Genomic DNA, 24,653 nt, shown 5'->3' with positions numbered 1-24,653 from the left:
GAACTATTTAATTTATGCATATGTGTTAAATGTTTAAAGGTAAACACCACAAAACTAGGAATAAGCCTACTAATTCCAAATTGGTAGAGGGAAAAAATTAAAAATGTAATCAACCCAATAAAGTGACCTAAAAAAAGATAAAAAGAATCCTAAAGAAACAGAGTAAGAGGATTTCTGTTTCCAACCAAGATAAAGTAACAGGGACTAGATTTTATCATCCTGACTGAAACAACTAAACAAATAAGTAAACAAATGAAACCATCATTTCAAGTCTCTATATATCAGGTAATGAAGGTGAGTGCTCTCTGAGAAATATAAAACAAACTATGTGCATCTTACCCTTGGTCCAGCTTAGTGCCTTGAGAGGTTTCCAGGTGCCATGTAGGGAAATGGAGTTCAGGTACATACAGCCCAGCAGACTCAGAAATGAGAGTCTGAGGGAGCTAGAGTTCACAGGACCAAGGCCCAGAGAAGTGAGAGTGGTTTCGAGAGAGAACTCGAGATGAACAGAGGGTGCCCTGGGTTTTCAGCAAAATACTAATCAATGCACGTGTATAAGGAAACTGGGTGAGGCTAGGAAAAGGATCATCTGAAAATTATTACAGGAAACAGTACCAGGTGCTTATACAGGGCTAGAAATAGTTAATATATCCAACAGCCAGACTGGAAATGCAAAATTAATGATGTGTTTCACAGATATTTTGGAAGGATCTTTCATCATTAGTGGGGAATCATTACCTCTAGACTAAGCACTACTCTGTTCCCACTAACAAATGCTAAAAGCAAGACCTTGCTAAAACAACATTGAAAAAGAGAAACAAAGCTGAAGGACTAACACTGCCTGATTTCAAAACTGACTATAGTTACAGTACTCAAGAAAATGTGGTACTGCCATCAAAATAGATAAATCAATGGAACAGAAAAGAGACCAGAAGTAATGCACATTTTTCACAAAGGTGCACAGACAATTGATTGGAGAGGAGATAGTCATTTCAACAAATGATGCTGGGGCAATTTTATATCCACATTCAAAAAATGAAATCCAATTCATGCCTTGCATCGTATAAAAAATTAACTCAAGATCGATCATAAACCTAAATGTAAAATCTAAAGCCATAACATTTCTAGAGAAAAACAAGAGAAAAATTTTTATATGACATGGAAATCATGATCCATAAAAGAAAAGCTGAAAAATTGAATTTCATAGAAACTATAAACTTCTGTTCTTATAAGACATTAAAAATGTCTTAAAATGTCTTAAGACATTAAAAAACCACAGTCTAGAAAAAAAATATTTGTAAGTCATACATCTACTAACAGAACCCATGTCCATAAAATATAAAGAGTTCTTAAATCTGAATAATAAGAAAACAATCAAATTTTGAAAATGGGCAAATGATTTGGATACTTCACCAAAGAAGATACATGAATTGTAAGCAAATACATGAAAAGATACTCAACATTACTAGAAATTAGAGAAAGGCAAATCAAAATCACATAAGCTGCTATTGCCCTGTATTCAAATGGCTAAAATTTAAAAAGATGGACCACACCAAGTGTTGACGGAGGATGTGGAGAAACTGAAACTCTCATATACTGCTGGTGGGAACTTGGCAGTTACTTGAAAAGTTAAACATATAACTACTATATGACCCAGCTCCAGGTATGTAAACTAGAGAAATGAGTGCATATATTCATACAAAGACTAGAAAGCAAATGTTCTTGGTTTTATGTGTAATAGCCCCAAACTGGAAACAACCAAAAATGTCCATCAACAGGTGAATGGATAGGGGCACCTGGGTGGCTCAGTTGGTTGAGTGCCCAGCTTTGGCTCAAGACATGATTTCATGGTTAGTGAGCTCAAGCTCCACATCAGGCTCACTGCTTTCAGTGCAGAGCCCGCTTTGGATTCTCTGTCCCCCGCGCTCTCTCAAAAATGAATAAACATTTTTTAAAAAACTTGAAACAAGAAAGAATACAAATTAAGAGAGGAGGAAAGTGTGCTGGATATCTGTTTTGGCTTTCCAGATTTGCGCTCATGTGCTCTCCCTCAGCACACATGATCTTGCTGTCCTATGTGCTCTCCCTCGATAGATAGATACATACATACATACATACATACATACATACATACATACATACATACATAATATTCTACCCTGCTCTAGGCCCTGAGAGACTGACTTCTCTGGACAAAATCTGGAGAATTCCTTCCTCTCTGGATTCTGTTTGGGTTGAGCCAAAGGGGAGGAATAGCAGAAAATCAGAAAGCAGAAGGAGAATGAGATCAGGTATTGATTTCCCCATCTTTCTCACTGCACGTTACATGAGGCTGGCTGAATCCCTCAACCAGGGGTTTCAGTTCCTATAAAGTCAGTCTACATGTGGCCTGCCCGGTCTCTAGGTCCCAATACCCACTTCCTCTCATTCCTTTAGTCCTTATGATGGAAATGAACCTAGTCATTACTGGATCTGGAGTACTTTGTTTTTGGTTTCCCTATGTCCTGAGCACAACTTTGTATATAGTTTTTGTTTTTGTTTTAAACCTTCCTGACCCTGCTATGGTGCCATGTGCTTCCTGCTAGGGTTTTAACTTATGAAAAGATGGCCAAACATGTTCAGAAACCATATAAAACTCTCCAGTTAAAAGACTAATGACATGGGGCGCCTGGGTGGCTCGGTGGTTAAGCGTCCGACTTCAGCTCCGGTCATGATCTCATGGTCCGTGAGTTTGAGCCCTGCGTCGGGCTCTGTGCTGACAGCTCAGAGCCTGGAGCCTATTTCAGATTCTGTGTCTCCCTCTCTCTCTGCCCCTCTCCTGTCATGCCCCTCCCCTGTCTGCCCCTCCCCTGTTCATGCTCTGTCTCTCTCTGTCTCAAAAAATAAATAAACGTTAAAAAAAATTAAAAAAAAAGACTAATGACAGGTTTAATTACAAAGCAATTAAGAAAAAAAAACCTCTATGCTATTTACAAAGTGGGATGTTTAAAACACAAGGGCGTAGAAAGGTTGTGAGTGCAAGGATGAAAAAATACACCATGCGAATACTAACCAAAGTAATGTGAGTGAATATATCTTTAATAACACCAAATATAAAGCATTATTAGGGGGGTGCCTGGGTGGCTTAGTCAGTTGAGTGTCCAACTGCAGCTCAGTTCATTTCATAGTTTGTGAATTCAAACCTGCATCAGGCTCACTGTTGTCAGCACAGAGCTGGCTTCAGATCCTCTGCCCCTCCCCCACTCACATTCTCTTTGTTTCTCTCTCTCAAAAATAAATAAAACATTTTTTTAAAAAAAAGCATTATTAGGAATAAAGAAGGTGACCAAATAATAAAAAGAAAACTTCACCAGAAAGGTGTAACTAGTCAAAATACATATTCATTATTTAACAAATAATCTCAAATTATATAAAGCAAAAAATGGACTGAATTACAAAAAGTTGACAAATTCATAAACATAGTGGAAGATTTCAACATACCTCTCTCAGTGATAGATTAAAAAAAAATTTTTTTAAAGAAAAATTACTTAGGATGTAAAAAATTTGAACCACCCAACAATAAGACCACATAATTTATAAACACATTTACCAAAGAATGCCATAAAGCAATTTTCCATAAATATGAAAAGATAGGCATTAAAAGAGTTCTCTCAAGTTTAGTTGGAAACTAGTAACAAAACAATTCCTATGCATAAAGTAATACTTCCAGAAAAGGATTATTCAAACGAACAATAAATATAAAAAAGTACCTGAGGTCATTACTTATCAGGGAAATGCAAAACCAGAGTAAGATACTAATACCCACAAAAATGCCTAATATTAAAAAAGATTGACATTATGAGTGTTAACAAGAATTTTGAGGCATTATTACCTTCCTATTGCTGGTGGGAGTGCTAACTGTTGAAACCATTTTGAAAACTGGCAGGACCTCCTAAAGTTAGGTATATGTCTCCCCTATGACTCAATATTTCCACTCCTAAGTATATACCTAAGAGAAATGAATGCATATATTTACCATAATGGATCTAGGAGAATGCATATGGAAGTTTTATTGACAGCAACTCCAAACAAAAACAATCCAAATGTCCATCAACAAGAGAATAGATGAATTGTGTTACGTTTATACAATGCGATATTATAGAAGAGCAAAGGGAATGAATTTCTGGTATAAAGAAGGACATGGATAAATCTCATGGGCATTATGTGAAGTAAAAGAAGCCAAACATAAAATCTATATATTACAGGGGTGCCCGGTGGCTCAGTCAGTTAGTTGGGTGTCCAACTTCAGCTCAGGTCATGATCTCAGGGTTTGTGGGTTTGACCCTCGCATCAGGCTCTCCGTTGTCAGTGTGGAGCCCACATCAGATCCTCTGTCTCCATCTCCCACTCGTACTCTCTCTCTCTCTCTCTCTCAAAAATAAACAAACATTAAAAAAAGAAAAAATATATATATATACTATATTACTACCTTTATAAGAATTTTAAGAAAAAAACTAATCTACAGAGACATAAACCAGAATAATACTTATTTCTGGGGTAAGGTATTAACTGAGAATGCAAAGAAAGCTTCTAAGTAGTAGAAACGTTCTAAGTCTTTATCTGGGTGATAGAATATTTCTTTCTTCTCTCTCTCTCTCTCTCTCTCCATTTCTTTGTCTTGATACACCCACACACACACACACACACATATATATATATATATATATGTGTGTGTGTATATATATATATATATATATATACTATACATACACTCAAATATTTGTAGATATCATATATATCATGTTATATATGTACACATAAGTAAAAACTTATCAGAATGTATACTTAAGCTTGATGCTCTTCCCTGTATACATGTTGCGGGAATGTGGCTGGCTCAGTGAGTGAAGCATGGACTCTTGATCTCAGGGTCATGAGTTCAAGCCCCACATTGGGCAAGAAGCATACTTAAAAAAAATACATATATGGAGATATATATATGGAGAGATATACATATGGAGAGATATACATATGGAGAGATATACATATGGAGAGATATACATATATGGAGAGATATACATATATGGAGAGATATACATATATGGAGAGATATACATATATGGAGAGATATACATATATGGAGAGATATGCATATATGGAGAGATATGCATATATGGAGAGATATGCATATATGGAGAGATATACATATATGGAGAGATATACATATATGGAGAGATATACATATATGGATATATATATATATATATATATATATATATATATATATATAAAAGACTCATCAATTTGGAAGTTAAAGAAATCGAACTAGCTATATGAATTTTACTTAAAGATGAAAACAAAATCAGATAGTTTTACCAAAAAACATATAATCCCTTCCCTACACAAAATAGAAAAAGAGAAAAAGTACTTCAACTTAGAAGTCTAATATAACTTATGTGCCAAAAGTAGATAAGAGTATGATAAGGGAAATTTATAAGTCTGTGTCACTGATGAACACCGGTGGAAAAGTCCTAAAGAAAACTGTAGCATACCAAATGCAGGAGAGAAAAGATACTATGAACTACTGGAGCTTATCCCCAAAATGCAAGCATGATTTAACGTTTGAAAATCTGTTAATGTATTTCACTATACTAACAGAATGAAGTTCCAGATATCTGCATAGAAGTCCTCCTGAGTCTTTGGCTAAATACCGATCTGTTTATAGTCATAGGATAAGGATTCACAAGGTTGGGCAAAGAGTCACCCAAGAATACCAAGAAGCTATAAGCTGAAAAATTCTCAGAACTCACAAAGGGCTGAGAGACCAAGGATCACGCTGTTGTACAAATGATTTAGGGGGAAAATGTGTGTGTTTGTACACTATTCTTTAAAGAAAAACAATATCTGGCACGCAAATAAACCAAAAATACTAGACATGACAAAAAGCAGAAGACTGTCACAAAACAGGGAGAACATGAATTCGGTACAAACAATCCAAAAATGACAGAGATGATATAATTAGCGAAAGGACTTAAAAACAGCTATTGTACATTGGGGCGCCCGGGTGGCTCAGTCGGTTGAGCATCCGGCTTCGGCTCAGGTCATGATCTCACAGGTCGTGAGTTCAAGCCCCACGTCAGGCTCTGTGCTGACAGTTCAGAGCCTGGGGCCTGCTTCAGATTCTGTGTCTTTCTTTCTCTGCCCCCAACCCACTCACATTCTGTCTCCATCTGTTTCAAAAGTAAATAAACATTAAAAATATTTTAAAAAACAGCTATTGTACACATATTCAAGAATTTAAAGGAAAACATGAACATAATATGAAGATAAAATATATTTTTTTAAAAAAATTAAGTAGAAGTTTCCCTCCTGGCAGGGCTAAGAGATGGGTTCAACAAGACAGAACAATCTACAAACTCAACTTTTAATGTGAGAAACTACAAGGAAGTTTTAGAGGAGGTAAATGTAAGGGCCAAGGGAACCCCACAATGGGCCCCTTTGGCATGAAAATTATTTTGAGTTAAAAGTGATCAAAACCCAGGAGATTGAGGAAAAGTTCTTTACCTCCTCCTCAACTACCTAAATCTGCATGGGAAAGGAGAGCCTATAGCACCCAGGAAAGTGCTATTAAACAGAGATTCCTCTTTACCTAAGAAACTATCTGCATAACAGGGACACCTGTACTTCCCAAATATCTCCTCTCACCTTCCTGCTAAGGGTCTTCTTCCCCTTTGTCTGTTCACACCCCTACCCCTCTCCTTAGCTCAGGATATTATGTTAGCCTCATGTTGCCTGATTGTCTTTGGAATTTCATGCCTGTGTGGATGCCCCATACATACGGAAACCATATTTTACTTTCTCCTGTTAAAGAAATAAGGAAGTAAAAACATAGAGCTGAAAAATGAAATAACTGAAGGGGAAAATTGACTGGATGAACTTACCAGCAGATTTCATACTCTGAAAGAAAACATCAGTAAGCTCGAAAAATAGGATATAAATTATCCAAATTAAAGCACAGAAGAAAAGATGGTAAAAAAAAATTAAACAGAGCCTCCATAACCTGTGGGGCAATTTAGAGGTCTAACATATGGGTAATTGGAGATCTTGAAGAGGGGAAAGTGGAGAGGGAGAAGAAACACTTGGCTGAAAATTTTCCAATTTTGTTGAAAAATGGAGAGAGAACTCGAGATCCAAACAAGCTCAATAGACCCAAGGCAAAATAAACAATAAAAAATTACACCAAGGCACATTATGATGTTATGATTAACAGAACTCAGGTCTGTTTCACATTAATGATTGTTTATATGATTCTGCTCTGAACTTAAAATTAGGGCCAGATGTCCACAAAAAGTCTTGTACACAAGTGTTTATAGCAACTTTATTCTTAATAGCCCCAAAATGGAAACACTCAAATTTCCATCACCAATTAAATGGATAGACAAATAATGGTATATCTATACAATGAATAGTACTCAGCAATAAAAAGGACTGGCTATCCATACACCCAATAACATGGGTGAATTTAAAAGTATTTTGCTAAGCAAAGAAGCCAGAAACAGAATGCATACAATATGATTGCATTTTTATGAAAATCTAGAACAGACAAGACAAATCTAAAGTGACAAGAAGACTAGTGTTTGCCTCTGGCTGTGATTTGGTGTTAGTTTTGATCATAAATGAGCCTGAAGGAATTGGTCTATATCTTGCTTAGAGTGGTAATTATATGGATGTATACATTTGCCCAAACTCCTCAAACTATACACTTAAGATTGGGTCCGTTTTTATTGTAAAAATTATACCCCAACCACGTTGATTTTAAAAATTAGACGGGCACCTGGGTGGCTCAGTCAGTTAAGTGTCCAACTCTCGGTTTCAGCTCCAGTCATGATCTCAAGGCTTCGGGAGTTGGAGCTCCGCATCAGGCTTTGCACTGGGAGCACAGAGCCTGTTTGAGATGCTCTCTCTTCTTTTCCTTTCTCTCTACCCCTCCCCCACTTGCACTGCCTCTGTCTCTCTCAAAAAAAAAAAAAAAAACTTTTAAAAAATTAGAAACATAAATTTTCTAGCAATATAAAAGTAAACTATAAATAAATTACTCAAATATGCAAACTCGTATGGAAAAAATTACAAGATATGACTGAGGACATACAGGAAGACCTAAATGGATGAAGAGCTATTCCATGGTCGTAGAAGGGCAGCCTCAATATAATGAAAATGTCAATTTTCCCTCAAGCCCAAAATCCAAAGAGCAAAGGGCCAAAAGAGCCATGAAAATTTTCAAGAATAACTATCAGTGAAGGTTGAGGGAAAGACTAGAAGTGATATGATAAAAATGAAAACAAAAGCTTGAAAACATCTGTATGGCATCATAAGAAATGATCTCACAGCATTTTTTAAAGAAAGAAAATGATTCTGTTTTTAAAGAAAGCAGCACCAGAGAATTTATATATTTGTCACAGTAAATTACTCCCCTCCGGTAACCGCTAATTAAGCTCTTTTAACATTAAAACCAGTGAGAGAGAGAAATTCTTAATATGAACAAAAAAACAGGGCATTTGTCTAGCACTAGCCAGTTAGGGTTCTGGTTTGTTAGTTGATTACTTACCTCACCGAACCCCCAAAAGAACTGTCCTAAGTAAAATTTATCTTGCCAGAGAAATAAGACAGAAGAAATGTTATGGAATCTTAACATCTTAACTCCGTAGGCTCCCAGACTATTGACTACAACATTCCTCTTATTTCAGTTTGTCTTCTGGTTATAACTGGGGTGGGCAATGGGTAAGGAGAGGAGAGAACAATAATCCTAATAGGTGATCTTCTCAGGCTCTTGCTCATCCTTTTTACCTACCTAGTCCCTTAGGACAAAAGTCACATCTTCTACGCTGCCACGGGCTAGGGCTAGGCACTGTGGCATACACTCTAAAGAGAACCTTCCAAGCTGGGTTGGAATATGCTAAATAGGGAGTTAAAGTCATTTAGAAAATGATTTTCTGACTCTGGGCAATACTTGAACTTTCATTGTTGAGGAGGTCAGTTTGAGACTCCAAGCTTATCAGGGGCCTCTTTGTTCCAGGTTGACCTGTCCTCTACCTCCTGGCCAGTAACCTTCATGACTGAGGCTGGAGGCAGAGACTGTGTCTGGACTAATACAATGAAATCAGAGATAACTGTACATTGTTATGTATATACAGGAGTACAAACTAATTAATTTGGTAGCTAGTGACTAGAAATCCAGTAATCATAGAAATCAATCGACTTATACCCTTCTGGGAAAAAAAAAAAAACCAAAAAACTATTTCTTTTTAATCTTGAAAAGCCAAGCTGATTTTAATTAGGAAATAAACTTGTTACGAGAAATCCAAATCATGTTTAAAGAGTTACTTTCAATAGGATGTTATCTATTGTAAATGATAATGTGTCTATGGACAGGGATGGGAAAAACAATACCAAAAATAAAAACAGGTCACTTGTTAAAGTGAAGGCATATTATTTTCTTCTTTATATTTCTGACATTCTTGTTAAAATGTTGGCTCTACAACAGAATTATTGTTTCAACTGAGGAGTCCATCTGGAAACTCAATAACAATCCTGTGGAGGGTTGATTTCATCTCTGTTGTTACTAACCATTTTCTAGCTCCTTAGTCAACCTAATGTAATTTGAGAGGTTCAGAGTAAATGAGGACACTAATACCAGCCTCCACTATTCCTTCTTTTCCCAACATCCACCCCCCTCACCGCCTTTTACAGTCAGTGGAATCCCCATTGTCAAGTACCTTAGTCAACTTTGAGTTCTCACATGCAATGTATCAGTTATTGATTAGAGACCATAGCAAATGAGATGCATACAATATTCAGTATGGTCAGGAAGAAGTAAAACCTTTTCACCTCTCTAAGCCATATCACCAATCATCTGAACCAGGAACACGTTTTTGCAGTGTGGTCTCACATCTTTGTAAGAAAGCTATGTTGGAGCTTGAAAAAGGTCCAGAGGGCAGTCACCGAATGATTGCATGTGAAGATCTAAGAGTAGATTTTACCTAATTTTCTAGAAGGCATGTAAGTGTCGTCTAGTAGATCAATCAGAGGCTGTAAAACTTGCCCAAGGTCGTGCATCACAGCCAGATTTCCAACACAGGCTCACCAGCCTCTGGGTAAATGTTCTTAATGTCTACATGATTCTATAATTCTACAAATTAAGAAGAATTTGGACTTTTAGGCAATAAGGAATTTAGATTTGGGGGCAATAAAGACTCAAAACAAATTTTTGACAACTTTATGCCCAAATATGTCAATGATTTTATTTCGGTTTTGCTATTTGGAGAAATAAACTCCCAAAATCTACTTTGATACCCTAAATTAGGAAGTAATTCCATTTTAGGAATTTATACAACAGATAGAGCACACATGTACATGAAGACATATGTACAAGCATATTTGTTGCAGTGTTTGTGTTCACAAAAGACAGGAAATCAATCTAAATGTTTAGCAATAGAAGACCAATTATATAAATTACATTTCATCCATGCAGTGATTACCTCCTTCAAAAGGATAGGGGAGATCTATATGTGCTCATACATGGAATGATCTCCAACGTAAACTGTTAGCTGTAAAAAGCAAGAAGCACAAGAGTTGAATGGCAGATTTCTTCCACTTGCCCATCGTGGTCTACTCTCCACTCTTCTCTGGTCCATCCGTTGCCCTTGGAAATGAACCTGTATTGATTGTATCACTGGGCTCCCAGGTCCTCTGGCTGCTGGTTGTATTTGGCCAGTGGGGAACCTCAGCATGAGATGAAAGGAAAGGAAAACAAGATCTGAGTGTTCATTCCTTTCCTGTCTTAGACTAGCTGCATCACTGCTCCTCCCCTACATGAGCGCTTCCTTCTAAGTTCAAGTACTGACTCGCTTTCCTCCTTTCTTTGAGCTTAAGGGGTAGAACAGTTCCACTGCTTCCATCCTGCATTACTGAGCTAACTCCTTGTGACTCTGCTATATTGTAACACGTATATCTGGGGAAACTGTGGTCTAGTTTTCCAAATTGGAGTGTGCCTTCTGTTTCCTATTGGGACCCAAATATGCTAATAAAAAGAGTGGTGGAGATATAGAAATAGACACTCAAATATGCAAAGAATACATTCATAATGATATATTAAAAATGCTAACAATCACATTAGAGGGAGAAAATGGCACTGGGGGTTGGGAATGGAAAGACGTCTTTACCCTCATGGTATATCCTTTCCTGCTGTTTCTTTCCATGTCAACATATTAGCCATTAAGAAAAATAATAAGACGTTAAGAAAAGAATCCAAACTTTACCTCCAAGATGGGAAAAATCAAGGAGTAAACTGTCCCATAAACCCCAAAGCCTGGTTTAGGTAGTATATGTCGACGAAAATTTAGTGCATGGATAATACATGAGCTTGAGAATTGCACGTGGATAGATATGGGTTCTCCTCAAATAATATTTTGCATATACTTCATCTAACATCACGTGATACACATGAACATGCATCCCCTACTTTTAAATGACTTGCTGTGAAGTTATTGATGTTTTGATTTAGGTTTAAATTTACAGATACAACTCAAGGGGCTCATCACCATTTGGACGAAATGTAACAATTAGTCAAGTTTACCTCTGGCTTTATGAAGTGAAAACTCATGAATCATAATGAGTGAAGGTCACTTCAGGCCACAGGAAATCAGCTTTACTGTCAGGACTTAAACTTTCCATCACATGTTGAATCAACAGTTTTACAAGCAGCGAATGCAAAAAGTTGCCTTTTTTTCTTTCTTTTTTTTTTTCTTTTTTGGCAACAATTTAGCAAAGGCATATGCTTCAAACTCAAATGACTTCACTTCACATTGAAATTAAGAAATGTTTTGAAGCATAGTCATTTGATAAGAATTTGCTTCAAAATAAGCAGTGTGCTTCTTTTTAAGGGGACCTACATCCTTTAACATGTAACTCAACAGCGTGGCAAATGAAAAAACAAAGTGCTCTCAAAAACAGTTCCCAAATCCATCCCGGTCTGCAGTTTCAGTGGCTGTGTTGCTTTGCTAATTGGGTCCCCACTTTATGGCTGTAGGTGCAAACCCGACCCTTGTCTTCTTCATTGCGGTGATGACAAAGGCTTGGAGAAAAAAGAGCTGGACTTCGGCCAAGGACCTCCTCTTGACTTCAGTGTGATTCAGCTTTCGAGACCTGATTGTTTGCTCCTCTCTCCCAGGAACCACTAGCTACCCTATTACCAGAAAGAATGACCCTTTGACAGCACAGCTGCAATCCTGAATCTCCACCAAATTGTAGCCTCAAAGATGCCAATGGCATTGAAAAACTAATCAAGATCAGAAGGTCAGAAAGACAAATGCATTAGTACATAGATGGTCTCCAAGTTATGCGGCAATTTCTTAGCTTGCAAAAAAAAATCGTTTCTAAAGTTTCTTTTGACATATTTATTGCCTTTTTGCTCACAATCTTTATACTGCCGGTGTTCTTAATGTATAGGGGATTCTGCCGTATGAGAACACTGCCTTTATTTTATTTGCCATCCATTTTATAAAATGTTGAGCTAGCAGCAACAGCCTACTCCTTCCTCCAACAATCATTATTATTCTCTTTCTTAGTTTTTACTATTAGAATACCAGTTAGATCAGCCAATTATTAAAAAACAACTCCTAAGACAGATGCAACTAAAAGGTTAGGTATTAAGAGTAAAGGCGGATAAATAATACACTAAAATACATGACTGGCTTTCTATGCAAGCTGCTTAACAACTTGGATGAATCTAACTTGGAGTAATCGAACAGCATTAGAGCTTTAAAAACAAATTTTCATAGACCAGTAACTAATTGCTTAATTGTTTCAAAGTAACTGGAAATTTTAATATAACGATAATAATAATATAGCAACCATTTACTAAGTACCTGCTACATGCTGGGTACTTGATACACATTATTTCTTTAAAAAAAAATTTTTTTTTTTACATTTATTTATTTTTGAGAAACAGAGTGAGACAAAGCATGAATGGGGGAGGAGCAGAGAGAGTAGGAGACACAGAATCTGAAGCAGGCTCCAGTCTCTGAGCAAGCGGTCAGCACAGAGCCTGATGCGGGGCTCAAACCCACGAACTGTGAGATCATGACCTGAGCCGAAGTCGGACACTCAACCGACTGAGCCACCCAGGCGCCCTGATACGCATTATTTCTAACCTTTACTACAAACCATCTGGGCAAAGTATTAATGTGCCCGTTTTACAGAAAAGGAAACACTCCTGTCTCCTAGATAAGTACCATCTACTTACTTTCAATTTCCTTCAATATGTCAGTTGTGCCAGATTCGTCAAATTTTGTTCAGTCCTGCAACCATTTTAGCTGATCTGTTCACTGACTAAACCAGTGTAATGTACTCATTGTCTCAGGTTTGGGATGACACAGTTTGACAGTGTGGATTGGCTCGTGCCATCTTGAAAATTCCACCCCCAAAGACACCGACATTAAACGGGTTTTAATCATTAAACTGATAGACATTTCTCGAAGCAAGAAGCTATGGCTATATTCTGTGAGTTGATTGTGTACGACCAAATCCTGTGTGGGTGTACAAAAATCAGGCACATATGGCTGATGAAACTGTCATCCTCAAGGTTAAAGAGGTTTCCTATCTTAGTCTAAAAGAAAGAAACAATGTTGTCGAATTACTGATCTGGTTCCAAGAGCAGCGTTGAATTTAAAGGGATGGCCATTCTGCAACCTTACTTTCTGTGCTGACTGTGGCCACAGACTGGAGGGCTACACCTTATTGAAGATGATATTCCTTGTCTCCATGTCTCTATGGCAAAAGTGTTCAGTCACAGAACAAGAAGTCTAGTGTTACCATTCAGGAATGGCAGATCTCTTTAAGTTCTTCCCAATGGCTTTTATGGCAATGAAGAAACCAAGGAGCATATTTTTCTTGCCATCTCACATGCTGTTTTTAGTCTTTATCTGGCAACATGCCTGGAGTGTGAGGGTTGGTCTCTAGATAGATCTTTAAGGTTTTCTCCTCGCCAATTACCATCACTCAAATACCCTCATTATCAGTGGGTATCTTAAACTCTGGGTTACACCTCCTTTTTAATTCCACTTCCAGAAGTAGAGCTTCTGAAATAGATACTTCTATTAATGATGTCACTCAGCTGACCATTTGTGTCTAAAGATGGAGTTGGAAAGACAACAGTTTCTGAAAGAAAAGAAGAGGTAAATAACCCAGTGATAAAGTTTTTTATAGACAAAGCCGTATTATCTCTACTTAATAGGACATAAAAATTAATGTTGTACAAGGAGCCTAAATTTCCAAAAGTAAAAAGACATCAGTATTAGATTCCTTTTTTTTTTTTTCCTTATACAATCTTACACCAGGCCTCATGGATAACAAGTATCTTTAATCTCCAGTTTCTTTCATCTCCCTCTCTAACAAGCATCTAAGAACTTTCTCACTCCTGTCATATTTCCATTTCTAGTTCCTAAAGTCTGTTTAAGACCTAAGCATAGAAAAAAATGACTGAAAGGGAATTTAAAGAAGTTGTAATATTCAAGTCAAATTTGAATGACACTATATTTGTGTAGATTTGGGGAAAATACTTTGTATAAACCCAAGGGAGAATTAATGTATTTCCATTCTGCTTAGCAGTATCATGGAGAATGTCCAGAAGAAGTAGGTGGCATTTGAACTGATTCTCATACTTGGCCCAGTGGTGGACCTAGGCGTTTCTGATTTAGACCATAGAATGAGCAAAGCCACAGGAGAGGGAAAATGGCATATTTGGTGGTCTGATGAGCTGTCCAGTGGAATTTGACTATCAGTGTGTAGAAGGTTTGGGGAAGTGGAATAATTCAAGGTGGTAGAAAGTCATCTTGGGCTTTATTCTGTCAGTAAACAAGAAATACGGGAGGCTTTAAGTAGTAGTATCTCCAATAAAACTCAGTTTGCTCAAACAAGCTTTTATATCAACTAACCAATGCTTTGAGATGGTATAATCCATTTGAACAACTCTCCACCAGTCTCACGCATGTGTGCTCAGCTGGCTACAGCTTTCTGGCCACAGATGAGTCACTGTGTTGCTCTTGAACCACAGGACTTTTAAAAGTAAACCTGAGAGAGGGACGCATGGGCGGCTCAGCCAGTTAAAGCTTCTGACTTCAGCACAGGTCATGATCTCACCTAGTCAGTGGGGACCCCGATTTGGATCCCCTGTCTCCCTCTCTCTCTCTCTCCCTCAGAAATAAATAAGAATAAGAAACATTGAAACAAAATAAAGTAAAAATAAACATTAACAAAAAAGTAAACCTGAAAGAGGAGGTGAGCTACCCCACCTTCTTCTAGTGGTAGGGGTAAGGTTAGGCACAGACAACTGGGGCTAAGTGATTGGCAGCCAGGAAAAGATTGCGGAAATAGAAAAGGGCGATGTCATTTAGAACTTCCTTTCTGGGAACTTCCTTCCAATTCTCATTGTTCTTCTGTCGACCTCCTCCTTCCTCTCATTTCTTCCCAAGAAAAGGAAAGACTGGTAAAAGAAGAGTTTTGTCTGTATGAAACTGAACTAGCCTTTTCTCTCTAGAGGCATAGAGTCATAGAGCTCAGAGGCCAATGGCACTTAGTTGGGTGGAATGCTTGGCACACCTGAGGACTATACCACAGAAAGTTCATTCTGCATAGTAAAAATTGCCCAGAGGCTGTGATGTATCCTATTTTGAGTGGCCTGTGGCACTCAAAGTGTTCCTTATTATGGAACATTCCCCATATTATTGCCAGAATTCCTGATGCAGCTAGCTTGAGTATTTCCTGTCTACTCCATCCCTACTTCCAAAGTCTGTTGATGGAGATGAAGTCCTCTATCACCTCTTACTTCAAACACTGCAAGAGTTTCCCAACTGGTGGTGGCGATGATGGTGGTGGTGGTGATAGTTACCTTTGGGAGCTTTCGTTGGGGTCAGGCTTTTTTTTTTTTGTTTTTCACACTCCTTTCAAAAACATTTTATTTTTAAATTTCAAACTTCTGGAAAATTTGCAAGAAAAATGCAGATACCTTGGACATCCTTTCCTGATACTCACCAATTTTTATGTAATTTTGCAACGTGTGCCTTGGCATTCTCTCTCTTCTTCTGCATAGTTTCTTCTAAACAGTCAAGAGTTGGTTGCATACATCACGCTACTTTACCCATTCAGTGTGTATTTTCCTATATAACTTTAGTATAGTCATAAAATTGAGAAAATTTAACGTCGACACAATCCTTTTATCTAAAGTCTGCATTCCAATTTCATTTACTGTCCCAACAGTGACCTTTATAACATTCCCCACCTCCACCCCCCAGTACAGAGTTTAGTAGTCTAGGGTCATGAATCATAGGTATCCTGGATGTGGAACAGTTAGGTAGACTTTCCTTTGAATAATGCAGGCCAGTTAACTTATTTCTGGAATGTCTCTCGATATGTTTGTTTGACGTGTCAGACGACTACTTTCAGATTGTGCTGTTGGAGTTGGAATACCAAGGAATGACATTGTGTCCTTTTCACGGTTTCATGTTGGAGACAAATCACCTTGTTTGGTCATGTTAGCTTTGATCACTTAGCTAAGGTATTGTCTGTTTTCTCCACTGTATAGCTAATACTTTTCCTTTTGTAATAACTAAGTAATTTACAGTGAGACCCTTCAATATAATATAAATATCCTGTTCTTCATCAACTTTCCTCAATTAGTGTTGATGATTCTTGACTGAATACATTTTTTCTGTGATAGTTGCAAAATGATGTTTTGAAGAATTTCATCACTCCTCCTGTCTTGATCAGTTGACATACTGCTGTAGAAAAGGGCTTTCTCTCATTTATCTATTTAACATTATAGACTCATGAATTCTTACTTAGTAGATTTTGATCCATTACTTTGTTTTGGTGCCCAAATTAGCCCTGCAAGGTGTTCCAGGTTCATTATTATTATTTTGTTTTTTTTTTTTACCTTTCCTGTTCCTGCTGTGGAATCTGTAAGGCATCATTATAAATAAATAATTTCCCAAACCTACAAAATGGGTACTATTGTTGTTTCCATTATATGGGGGGAGGAAGGAAGTCACAGAGAGGCGAAATAAATGGCCCAAAGTCATAGAGCCATAAAGCGGTGAAACCACAAATGTTGCTGCTTCTAGTCTTGTCAATCCCCATACCCCTGACCCCCAAGTTCCGCCCCGCCCCACCATGGTCTACTCTCCACAAAGTTAACAGAATGCTGTACCTCAGATGAAATCTGAATCTCTTCCGCCACACAACAATGCCTTGGCACCTGGTATCCACACGTTAAATATTGTTAAAGTGAATGGAATTAAATTGACAAGTTAACGAATAAACACTATCACTATTTTCTCCTTTGCCATTTTTTTTTTTCAGTGATTGGGCCCAAGGAGCATAAAATGGATTCCTAGCATGAAGTGAGAAGAGAAGAAGTGAGGATGCTGTCATAGCCTTTGGGGCAGGCCTGAGGATGCCTCATAGGGTATCTACCCCTATTGCCGATTTGGATGTTCTTATCCCTCAGTAACCTCCACCTCTACATCTGAAATCCCACTGTAGTGATGTTCTCAGTCCATTCGCCCACATTCCCCTAAGTCTCAGAACCTCTCTGTTGTTTTTTCCAAGAAAACATGCCACCCTTGTATCACTGACTTTACTCCCAGTCAGCACCTTATGTCCTTTCCTTCTTTATTTTGACCCAATGGTTCAGTAATTCAAATACTCCCCAGGCTCTAGCCTCGACTTCCTACCTGTTCTTTCCCTACAAACTCTCAGACTGTGAAGAATCCACTTACCTCATTCCTTCACTGAAACGCCGGAGGCGCATCTAGAGAAAAATCACACAATCATGTGGATGTTGGCAAGCTTCAGCAAGCTCTTCACCTGATTCTGATCAGCTTCTTCCTCACTCCCCTCAACTGTGATTCTAAGCTTTACTCTCTCTCTTTATGTTCTTTCCCCACCACCCTCTTTCTCTGACAGCCTCCTACAACTGGAAGAAAATCCAGGCTATCGAGCAGAACCAATACCTCTATTTAATCCACACGTACACTTGCCTTTACTTCCTTTCTTTTTGCAAGTCTTAGTGAAGAGGTGACTTTTAACTTGTACAAAACATATCTTATGCTCTGGACCCCAGCCTGTACTACCACTTTGCTTTATGAAATTATATCTACTTTTTTCTACAGATGTAATCTCTCAGTCATTCTGTACATCTTTTATTGCTTTCCCTTCAGCCATACAAATAAGCTCCATTCTCATCTTTAAAAGTAAAATATCCTTTGATCCTACATCTTCCCTTTATCTATTACCATATTGTTTTTATTTTTCCTATGAGTAGGATTCTTCATATTAGTTTACACCCACTGCCTCCACTTTCTCACTTCCCTTTTGTTCCTTAAGCCACTTTAGTTGACCATCTGCCTGTATCATTTCACTGAAACTCCCTTCTCCAAGGTCACCCATGACCTCTTACCGTTAAATTCATTGGACAGGCCTTATCTTATTTAACTCTACCCTCCCTTTTATCTTGTTTTCCTTCGAAAAAAAATTCATTAGACATTGAAGATACTATAGTGAACCAAACATATCTGACCTTGTCCTTATGGAATGCATAGTCCAGGAGAAACAGACATTAAACAAAGAGCTACAGGATTAATTATTAAGTGTAAATGCGATGTGCTACAAAGAAAATTTAAACGTTATTACGAGAATAGAGGATCTGGCCTAATCTGGAGGGGGAAATGGTAAAAACAAAACAAAAACCATTTGTGAAAATGGCACTCAAACTGAGAACTGAAGAATGAGTAGCAGTTAGCCCAGTTAGAGGTGAGGGGTGGTGGAGAGAAGAACCTTCTAAACTGAGAAAACAAAATGCAAGAGCCCAAGGATGGGCAGGAGGCTAGACTGTCCAGGCACCATAAAAAAGGGTAGTGTGATTGGATCAAAGAGAATGAGGGGATTCCAGGTGGGGCTGGAGACAAGAAGGATAGGCATGAAATCACTCAAATGTTTAGAACATGGTAAGAAATTTGGACTTTATCCTAAGAATGATAAGTTTCCATTGAAGAATTTTAAACAGGAATATGGCGGGATAAGACTTGACTCCAGATCCCCTGACCATCAAGTCCAAATAATGGCAGCTTGGACTAAAATGGTGGCAATGGAGATACAGAGAAGCATATGGATTAAAGATGCATTTAGGAGTTAAAATTATGAGACCCTGACATTTACTGGATTGGGGGATAGAAGTAATAAAAAAAAAAAAAAGAGCAATATGGGTAAACCTAAATTTCTAGCACAAGCAACTGAGTGGACAATGATCCCTTTTACTAAAATAATGAACACAGGAGAAGGTATATCCTTGGATGTGAAAATTAGGAGTTTGAGGTGCCTCCAGACATGTGGAGATGTCCATGGATAGTTGGATATATAGGTCTAAAGTTCAAGAGCAACTCTGGGCTGAAGATAGAAATTGCGAGTCATCAGCAAATGGAGGAGGCATAACTGAAGCCAAAGGAGGATGTGAGATTGGCTGCAGAGATCAGAAGAGGGAAGAAAAGCCTTGTGCCTTCCTAGTTACCCATACCCTCTGCGCTAAGGCCCTGTGAACTACTAGATCTCTGACCTATTGTTTCACTCTCTTTTATTTCTTTGCACATACGATTCCCTCTTGATATGCCTTTCTCACCTCTTCCTTTACTCTAATTTCTTCTCCAAGACTCGATGCCAGTGCCAACTCCTCTACAAATCTTCCCATTAGTTAGATGCTGCTTCTATCTGGTCTTAAAATTCCCTATACATACTTCTAACTTAACACGCATCACACTGTAATGTAATGTTTGTCCCTCCAATAGACGGTAATTTTTTTTTTTAATTTTTAATGGTTGTTTTCGAGAGAAAGTGAGGTAGAGTGAAAGCAGGGGGGCAGCAGAGAGAGAGGGAGACATGGAATCCGAAGCAGGCTCCAGGCTCCAAGCTGTCAGCATAGAGTCCAATGCGGGACTCAAACCCATGAACTGTGAGATCATGACTTGAGCTGAATTTGGATGCTCAACTGACTGAGCCACCCAGGTGCCTCTAGACTGTAAATTTCTTAAAGACAGAACTCTACATATTTATCTTTGAGTCCTAGGGCCTAGCACAGGGCGAGATATCTAACAGTCGCAACACACACTTGGAAGAAAGAAAAAAGTTCTGTTAGGCAAAGTTTTCTATGTGAATCATGCAATCTTTGATTGTTACAGCCAGAATGAACTCTGGATATTTTCTACTCTAGCATATTTTACAGGCGGGGTGGGGGAATTGAGGCCCAATCACACATTAATCAGTTGCAGAAACATATTTAGCATCTATATTTTTCTGGTTCCCAGACTAGTGGTCTTCCCATTGTCTGATAACCAAACAACCCAAGAAACTACTCAATGATGTGCATGCAAAATGTATGCCATGTAGGTCTTTTTTTAAAGCTAGAATACTAAAAACCACTAAAAGGTGGGATTTGAAAAGAATATTGAAATATACTGAAGAGGGGCGCCTGGGTGGCTCAGTCAGTTAAGCGTCCGACTTCAGCTCAAGTCACGATCTCACGGTCCGTGAGTTCGAGCCCCGGGTCGGGCTCTGGGCTGATGATGGCCCATAGCCTGGAGCCTGCTTCCGATTTTGTGTCTCCCTCTCTCTCTGACCCTCCCCTGTTCATGCTCTGCCTCTCTCTGTCTCAAAAATAAATAAACGTTAAAAAAAAAAAAAAAAGAAAAGAAATATACTGAAGAAGACATCTTTTTTAAAGGTAGAATTCTTTTTTTATTTTAATTTTTTTATTTAGTAACTTTCAAATTATTTTTATTTTTATTTAAGTCCAAGTTAGTTAGCATAGAGTGTAATAATGGTTTCAGGAGTAGAATTAGTGATTCATCACTTACATATAATACCCAGTGTTCATCCCAACAAGTGCTCTCCTTCATGCCCATCACCTAAGTGAGCCCATCCCCCCACCCATTTCCCCTCCGGCAACCCTCAGTTGGTTCTCTGTATTTAAGAGTCTCTTACGGTTTGCCTCCTCCTCTGTTTTTATCTTTTTTCTTTCCCTTCCCTTGTGTTTGTTTCCTTAAATTCCACATATGAGTGAAATCATATGATATTTGTCTTACTCTGACATTTTGCTTAGCATAACACATTCTAGTTCTTAAAAGATACATATACAGGTCCAAATATATAACTGAAATGACCTTAAGAGATCTAGAACAAATTCAGAATCTATACTACTATTGAGTTTCTGCGTGAATAATAAAAGCAAAAGATTTCTAAATAGTATGGATTGTTCATACACGGTCCTATCTAGGCTGGGAGGGAGTATAGGAGGTTGACTAGTTCATTGATAACACCAATAATAATGTGGCAACTGATATTTGTTGAATCCTCCCCATGAACCAAGTACTAGAATGAATTTTTTCATAAATTCACGTGATCATCCTGTTAAAGCCCTGTGAGGAGTTTGAAAACGTTAGCTATCGTCTTAAGGTCACATAGTTAACTGGTGGCTGGGCCAGGGCTTAGACCCAGGCAGTATGATTACAAAGGTATGTTTGAGGGGGCGCCTGGGTGTCTCAGTCAGTTGGGCGGCCGACTTTGGCTCAGGTCGTGATCTCTCGGTCTGTGAGTTCGAGCCCCGCGTCAGGCTCTGTGCTGACAGCTTGGAGCCTGGATCCTGATTCTGTTTCTGTGTCTCCCTCTCTCTCTGCCCCTCCCCCATTCGCGCCCTTTCTCTGCTTTTCAGAAATGAATAAATGTTAAAAAAAAATATATATATATATGTTTGAAACCACTGGGCTCTCCCGCCTTTAATTAAACTTGTATATCCTCCCCACTTAAGCGGCTCAAACGGACAGTGTATTCTGTTTGCTGATCTCTTTTGAAAGAAAAAAAAAAGTTAAAAGGGGAAGAGTTATGCCACAGAGTCATCCCTAATTGATAGAAAAGACATGAAACGAACCATTCTCTCTTTCCCAATCACTTCTTTGGGTCTGAAAGAAAAATATTTAAGTGAAGAGAAGATAAATATTTGTTCGTTCATAAGCTAGGCTCCATTACATTTTCTTCTTTATAGAAAAAATACATAACTGTGTAATATCTTCTATTTGTCCACATTTCTCCGTGTGTTTTGGTGTCAGTGCTATCTCGGATTATAAACTGTAGATGGCAGTGATCAAGTTAAGGTTTGTGCAGCGTCTGGACAATGTTACGTATATTGCATAATACATAATAAACACTATTTGTAATTATAATAAGGGTGAGTTCTGGAAGAGGTAAACAAGGGTATAAAATTCATCTTCCGTATGGTTATTATTCCTTTTATATGAGGAGTCCACTAAATTCACTGAACCATAGCAGGCCACATCTGTTTGAAAACCTACCAGTTTTTATGAACATTAAATAAAAATGGTTAGATTTAATGACAATTTATCATATTCATGCAAAAGTAATGAAATGAAACTAGCGAAAAGGAGGCCACACTGATAAGGAAAGGAGTTCTAAATGCTAACAGGTTCAATGTTTTATTTTTGATGATTTCAAAAATCAAATATCTGCTACTTATGCTCCAGAACTTTGTAACTGGGGGGGACATTTTTGCCTCAGTGTTGTGTTCTTTCTTGCTTAAGTACTAACCTACTAGTATAGATTCAGAAAATATGCCTAACATATTGACCCACGAACTTTCCTCACGAAAGCTAGGTTTTTGAACCTTAAGAGAAACTGCTTGGATGAACAATTTTACCACAAGGAGACACAATGGACACATTCCTTAAACAGAATGAAGATAAAGCTGGGGGGTTGGGTGAAGAGAGCAGCAGACAGGAAGTGAAAAATAAGTTCTCCTCGCTGTATTTTATAGGTGAAGTAAATTCTACTTGGATTAGACCTTCTAAGTTACTATGACAGAGGGTAAAGAGAGGTGGAAAGGAAACTTTGAGTGACATTTTTGACAGCAAGCTACAGAAATAACAATTTGACAGAAGAGGCCATCATAAATATAAGATCATCTCAGCATGAATAGGATTTCCCTTAATGTAAAAAATATGGAGCAGGTGTAGGATTCAATTTGGGGTGAAGAGAAAGAGCCAGGCGGGCAGATTACCTAGAAGCAAGCTACGAGGGCTCAAGTCAAAGAACTCTCATATCAGTTTAAATATCCCTAGTGAACATTTTTGGAGATTTCGAGGTATTGCTCTCAGTTACTCCTATTTATATCTGTTGCTGGCTTGATTGAGTGGGATGACGTATAACTAATAAATAGAGAAGGTTGGGATTCCTATTAATCCAAAGTTTGTTTTTGTGCCAGTACTGAGATCTATTTATCCTTCAGGTAGACGATAGATCTCATTCTTCCCTAATCAATACAGACATCACAGATCAACAACAAATCTTCATACTGGCAAACAGACCAGTCAATATCTTATTATTATTTAATAAGAATTTCATTGTCAGTGTGCTGGGAAGAAAAATATTAGTAGAGAAGTCTGCATGTAGCATTATAAATACTGCTCTAATATAAAGGACAGAAGATGGAAAAGCACCATGTCCCAAGAAAAATTAGCCTCCAGTGAAGAGCTTTGGGATCTTGTCGGGAGCTGCAGCTAACTCGTTTTCTGAGTTGGACTGGTTAGTTGCCATCTTGAGCCTTCCAGTTCTCTGTCAGAAGGGCAAAAGGGGTTGACCAAACTTCTCCCCAAAGCCCACCTTTCAGCTCTGAGATCTGAGACAAGTAAATAACTTACTCTGAATTTTGATTAGGTTAAGGATTTAACAATCAGCTGAAGCAGGATGAGTAACCCATAACGTGTTCCAGAAAAATAGGAAATGACATGTTGAAGAGCATTTAAATGGAACAAAACAGATTTGTGTGTGTGCCACTATTGATACACAAATGTTGAATGTGTTTTCCTGTATCTACTGAGTGTGATTGATAGGAGATACATGAATTTCAAGGTCTGGGAATTGAAGTAAATTATTGTCAGTGGTATCACTTCTTTAAAAAAAAAAATTACACCCTTAAAGAGAACAGACAAATTGACACAAGATACACATAAAGCATCAAATTAGCACAAACATCCACTTAGAGTTGTGAATACATGTGAATACATATGTGTATATGTGCACGTGTACATACAGATAGATGGGTACATGTGAATGTATATGTAGTTGGGACATTTTCAGAAAATTGGAGGAACATTTAAAAAATTGTTGATGGGGGCGCCTGGGTGGCTCGGTCGGTTAAGCGTCCGACTTCAGCTCAGGTCATGATCTCACGGTCCGTGAGTTCGAGCCCCGCGTCGGGCTGTGCTGACAGCTCAGAGCCTGGAGCCAGTTTCAGATTCTGTGTCTCCCTCTCTCTCTGCCCCTCCCCTGTTCATGCTCTGTCTCTCTCTGTCTCAAAAATAAATAAACGTTAAAAAAAATTTAAAAAAAAATTGTTGATGATTTTTAGCATGCTTAGCACTTCTGTTTTGAAAACAACTTGTCTTCCTTTTCAAAATGTATGTGCCAAGCTGGCTCTGATGTCAGAATGAGCCATCTTCACAGGATTGGGTCAGCCCCCGCTCAAGGATTCTTTGACAGAAAAGAAACCAGTGGTGGGATGGTAA

The 24,653-nt window shown here is 38.1% G+C and overlaps 1 protein-coding gene across 1 annotated transcript in view; it reads left to right on the top strand.

Moving 5' to 3' along the window:
* Window positions 1–17,678, top strand: part of CDIN1 (CDAN1 interacting nuclease 1) — a 273,955-nt gene extending 256,277 nt beyond the window's left edge. Inside the window, exon 11 of the mRNA XM_019442633.2 lies at window positions 17,389–17,678. Within this exon, the coding sequence (XP_019298178.1) occupies window positions 17,389–17,410 (22 nt within the window). The 3' untranslated portion in view covers window positions 17,411–17,678. The remainder of the gene's footprint in view (window positions 1–17,388) is intronic.
* The last annotated feature ends 6,975 nt before the right edge of the window (window positions 17,679–24,653 follow it).

Source organism: Panthera pardus, unplaced genomic scaffold (assembly GCF_024362965.1).
Source record: "Panthera pardus isolate Hobbes unplaced genomic scaffold, ASM2436296v1 HiC_scaffold_24, whole genome shotgun sequence".
NCBI classification, from domain to species: Eukaryota; Metazoa; Chordata; class Mammalia; order Carnivora; family Felidae; genus Panthera; species Panthera pardus.
This window is presented reverse-complemented; position numbering and strand designations above follow the sequence as displayed.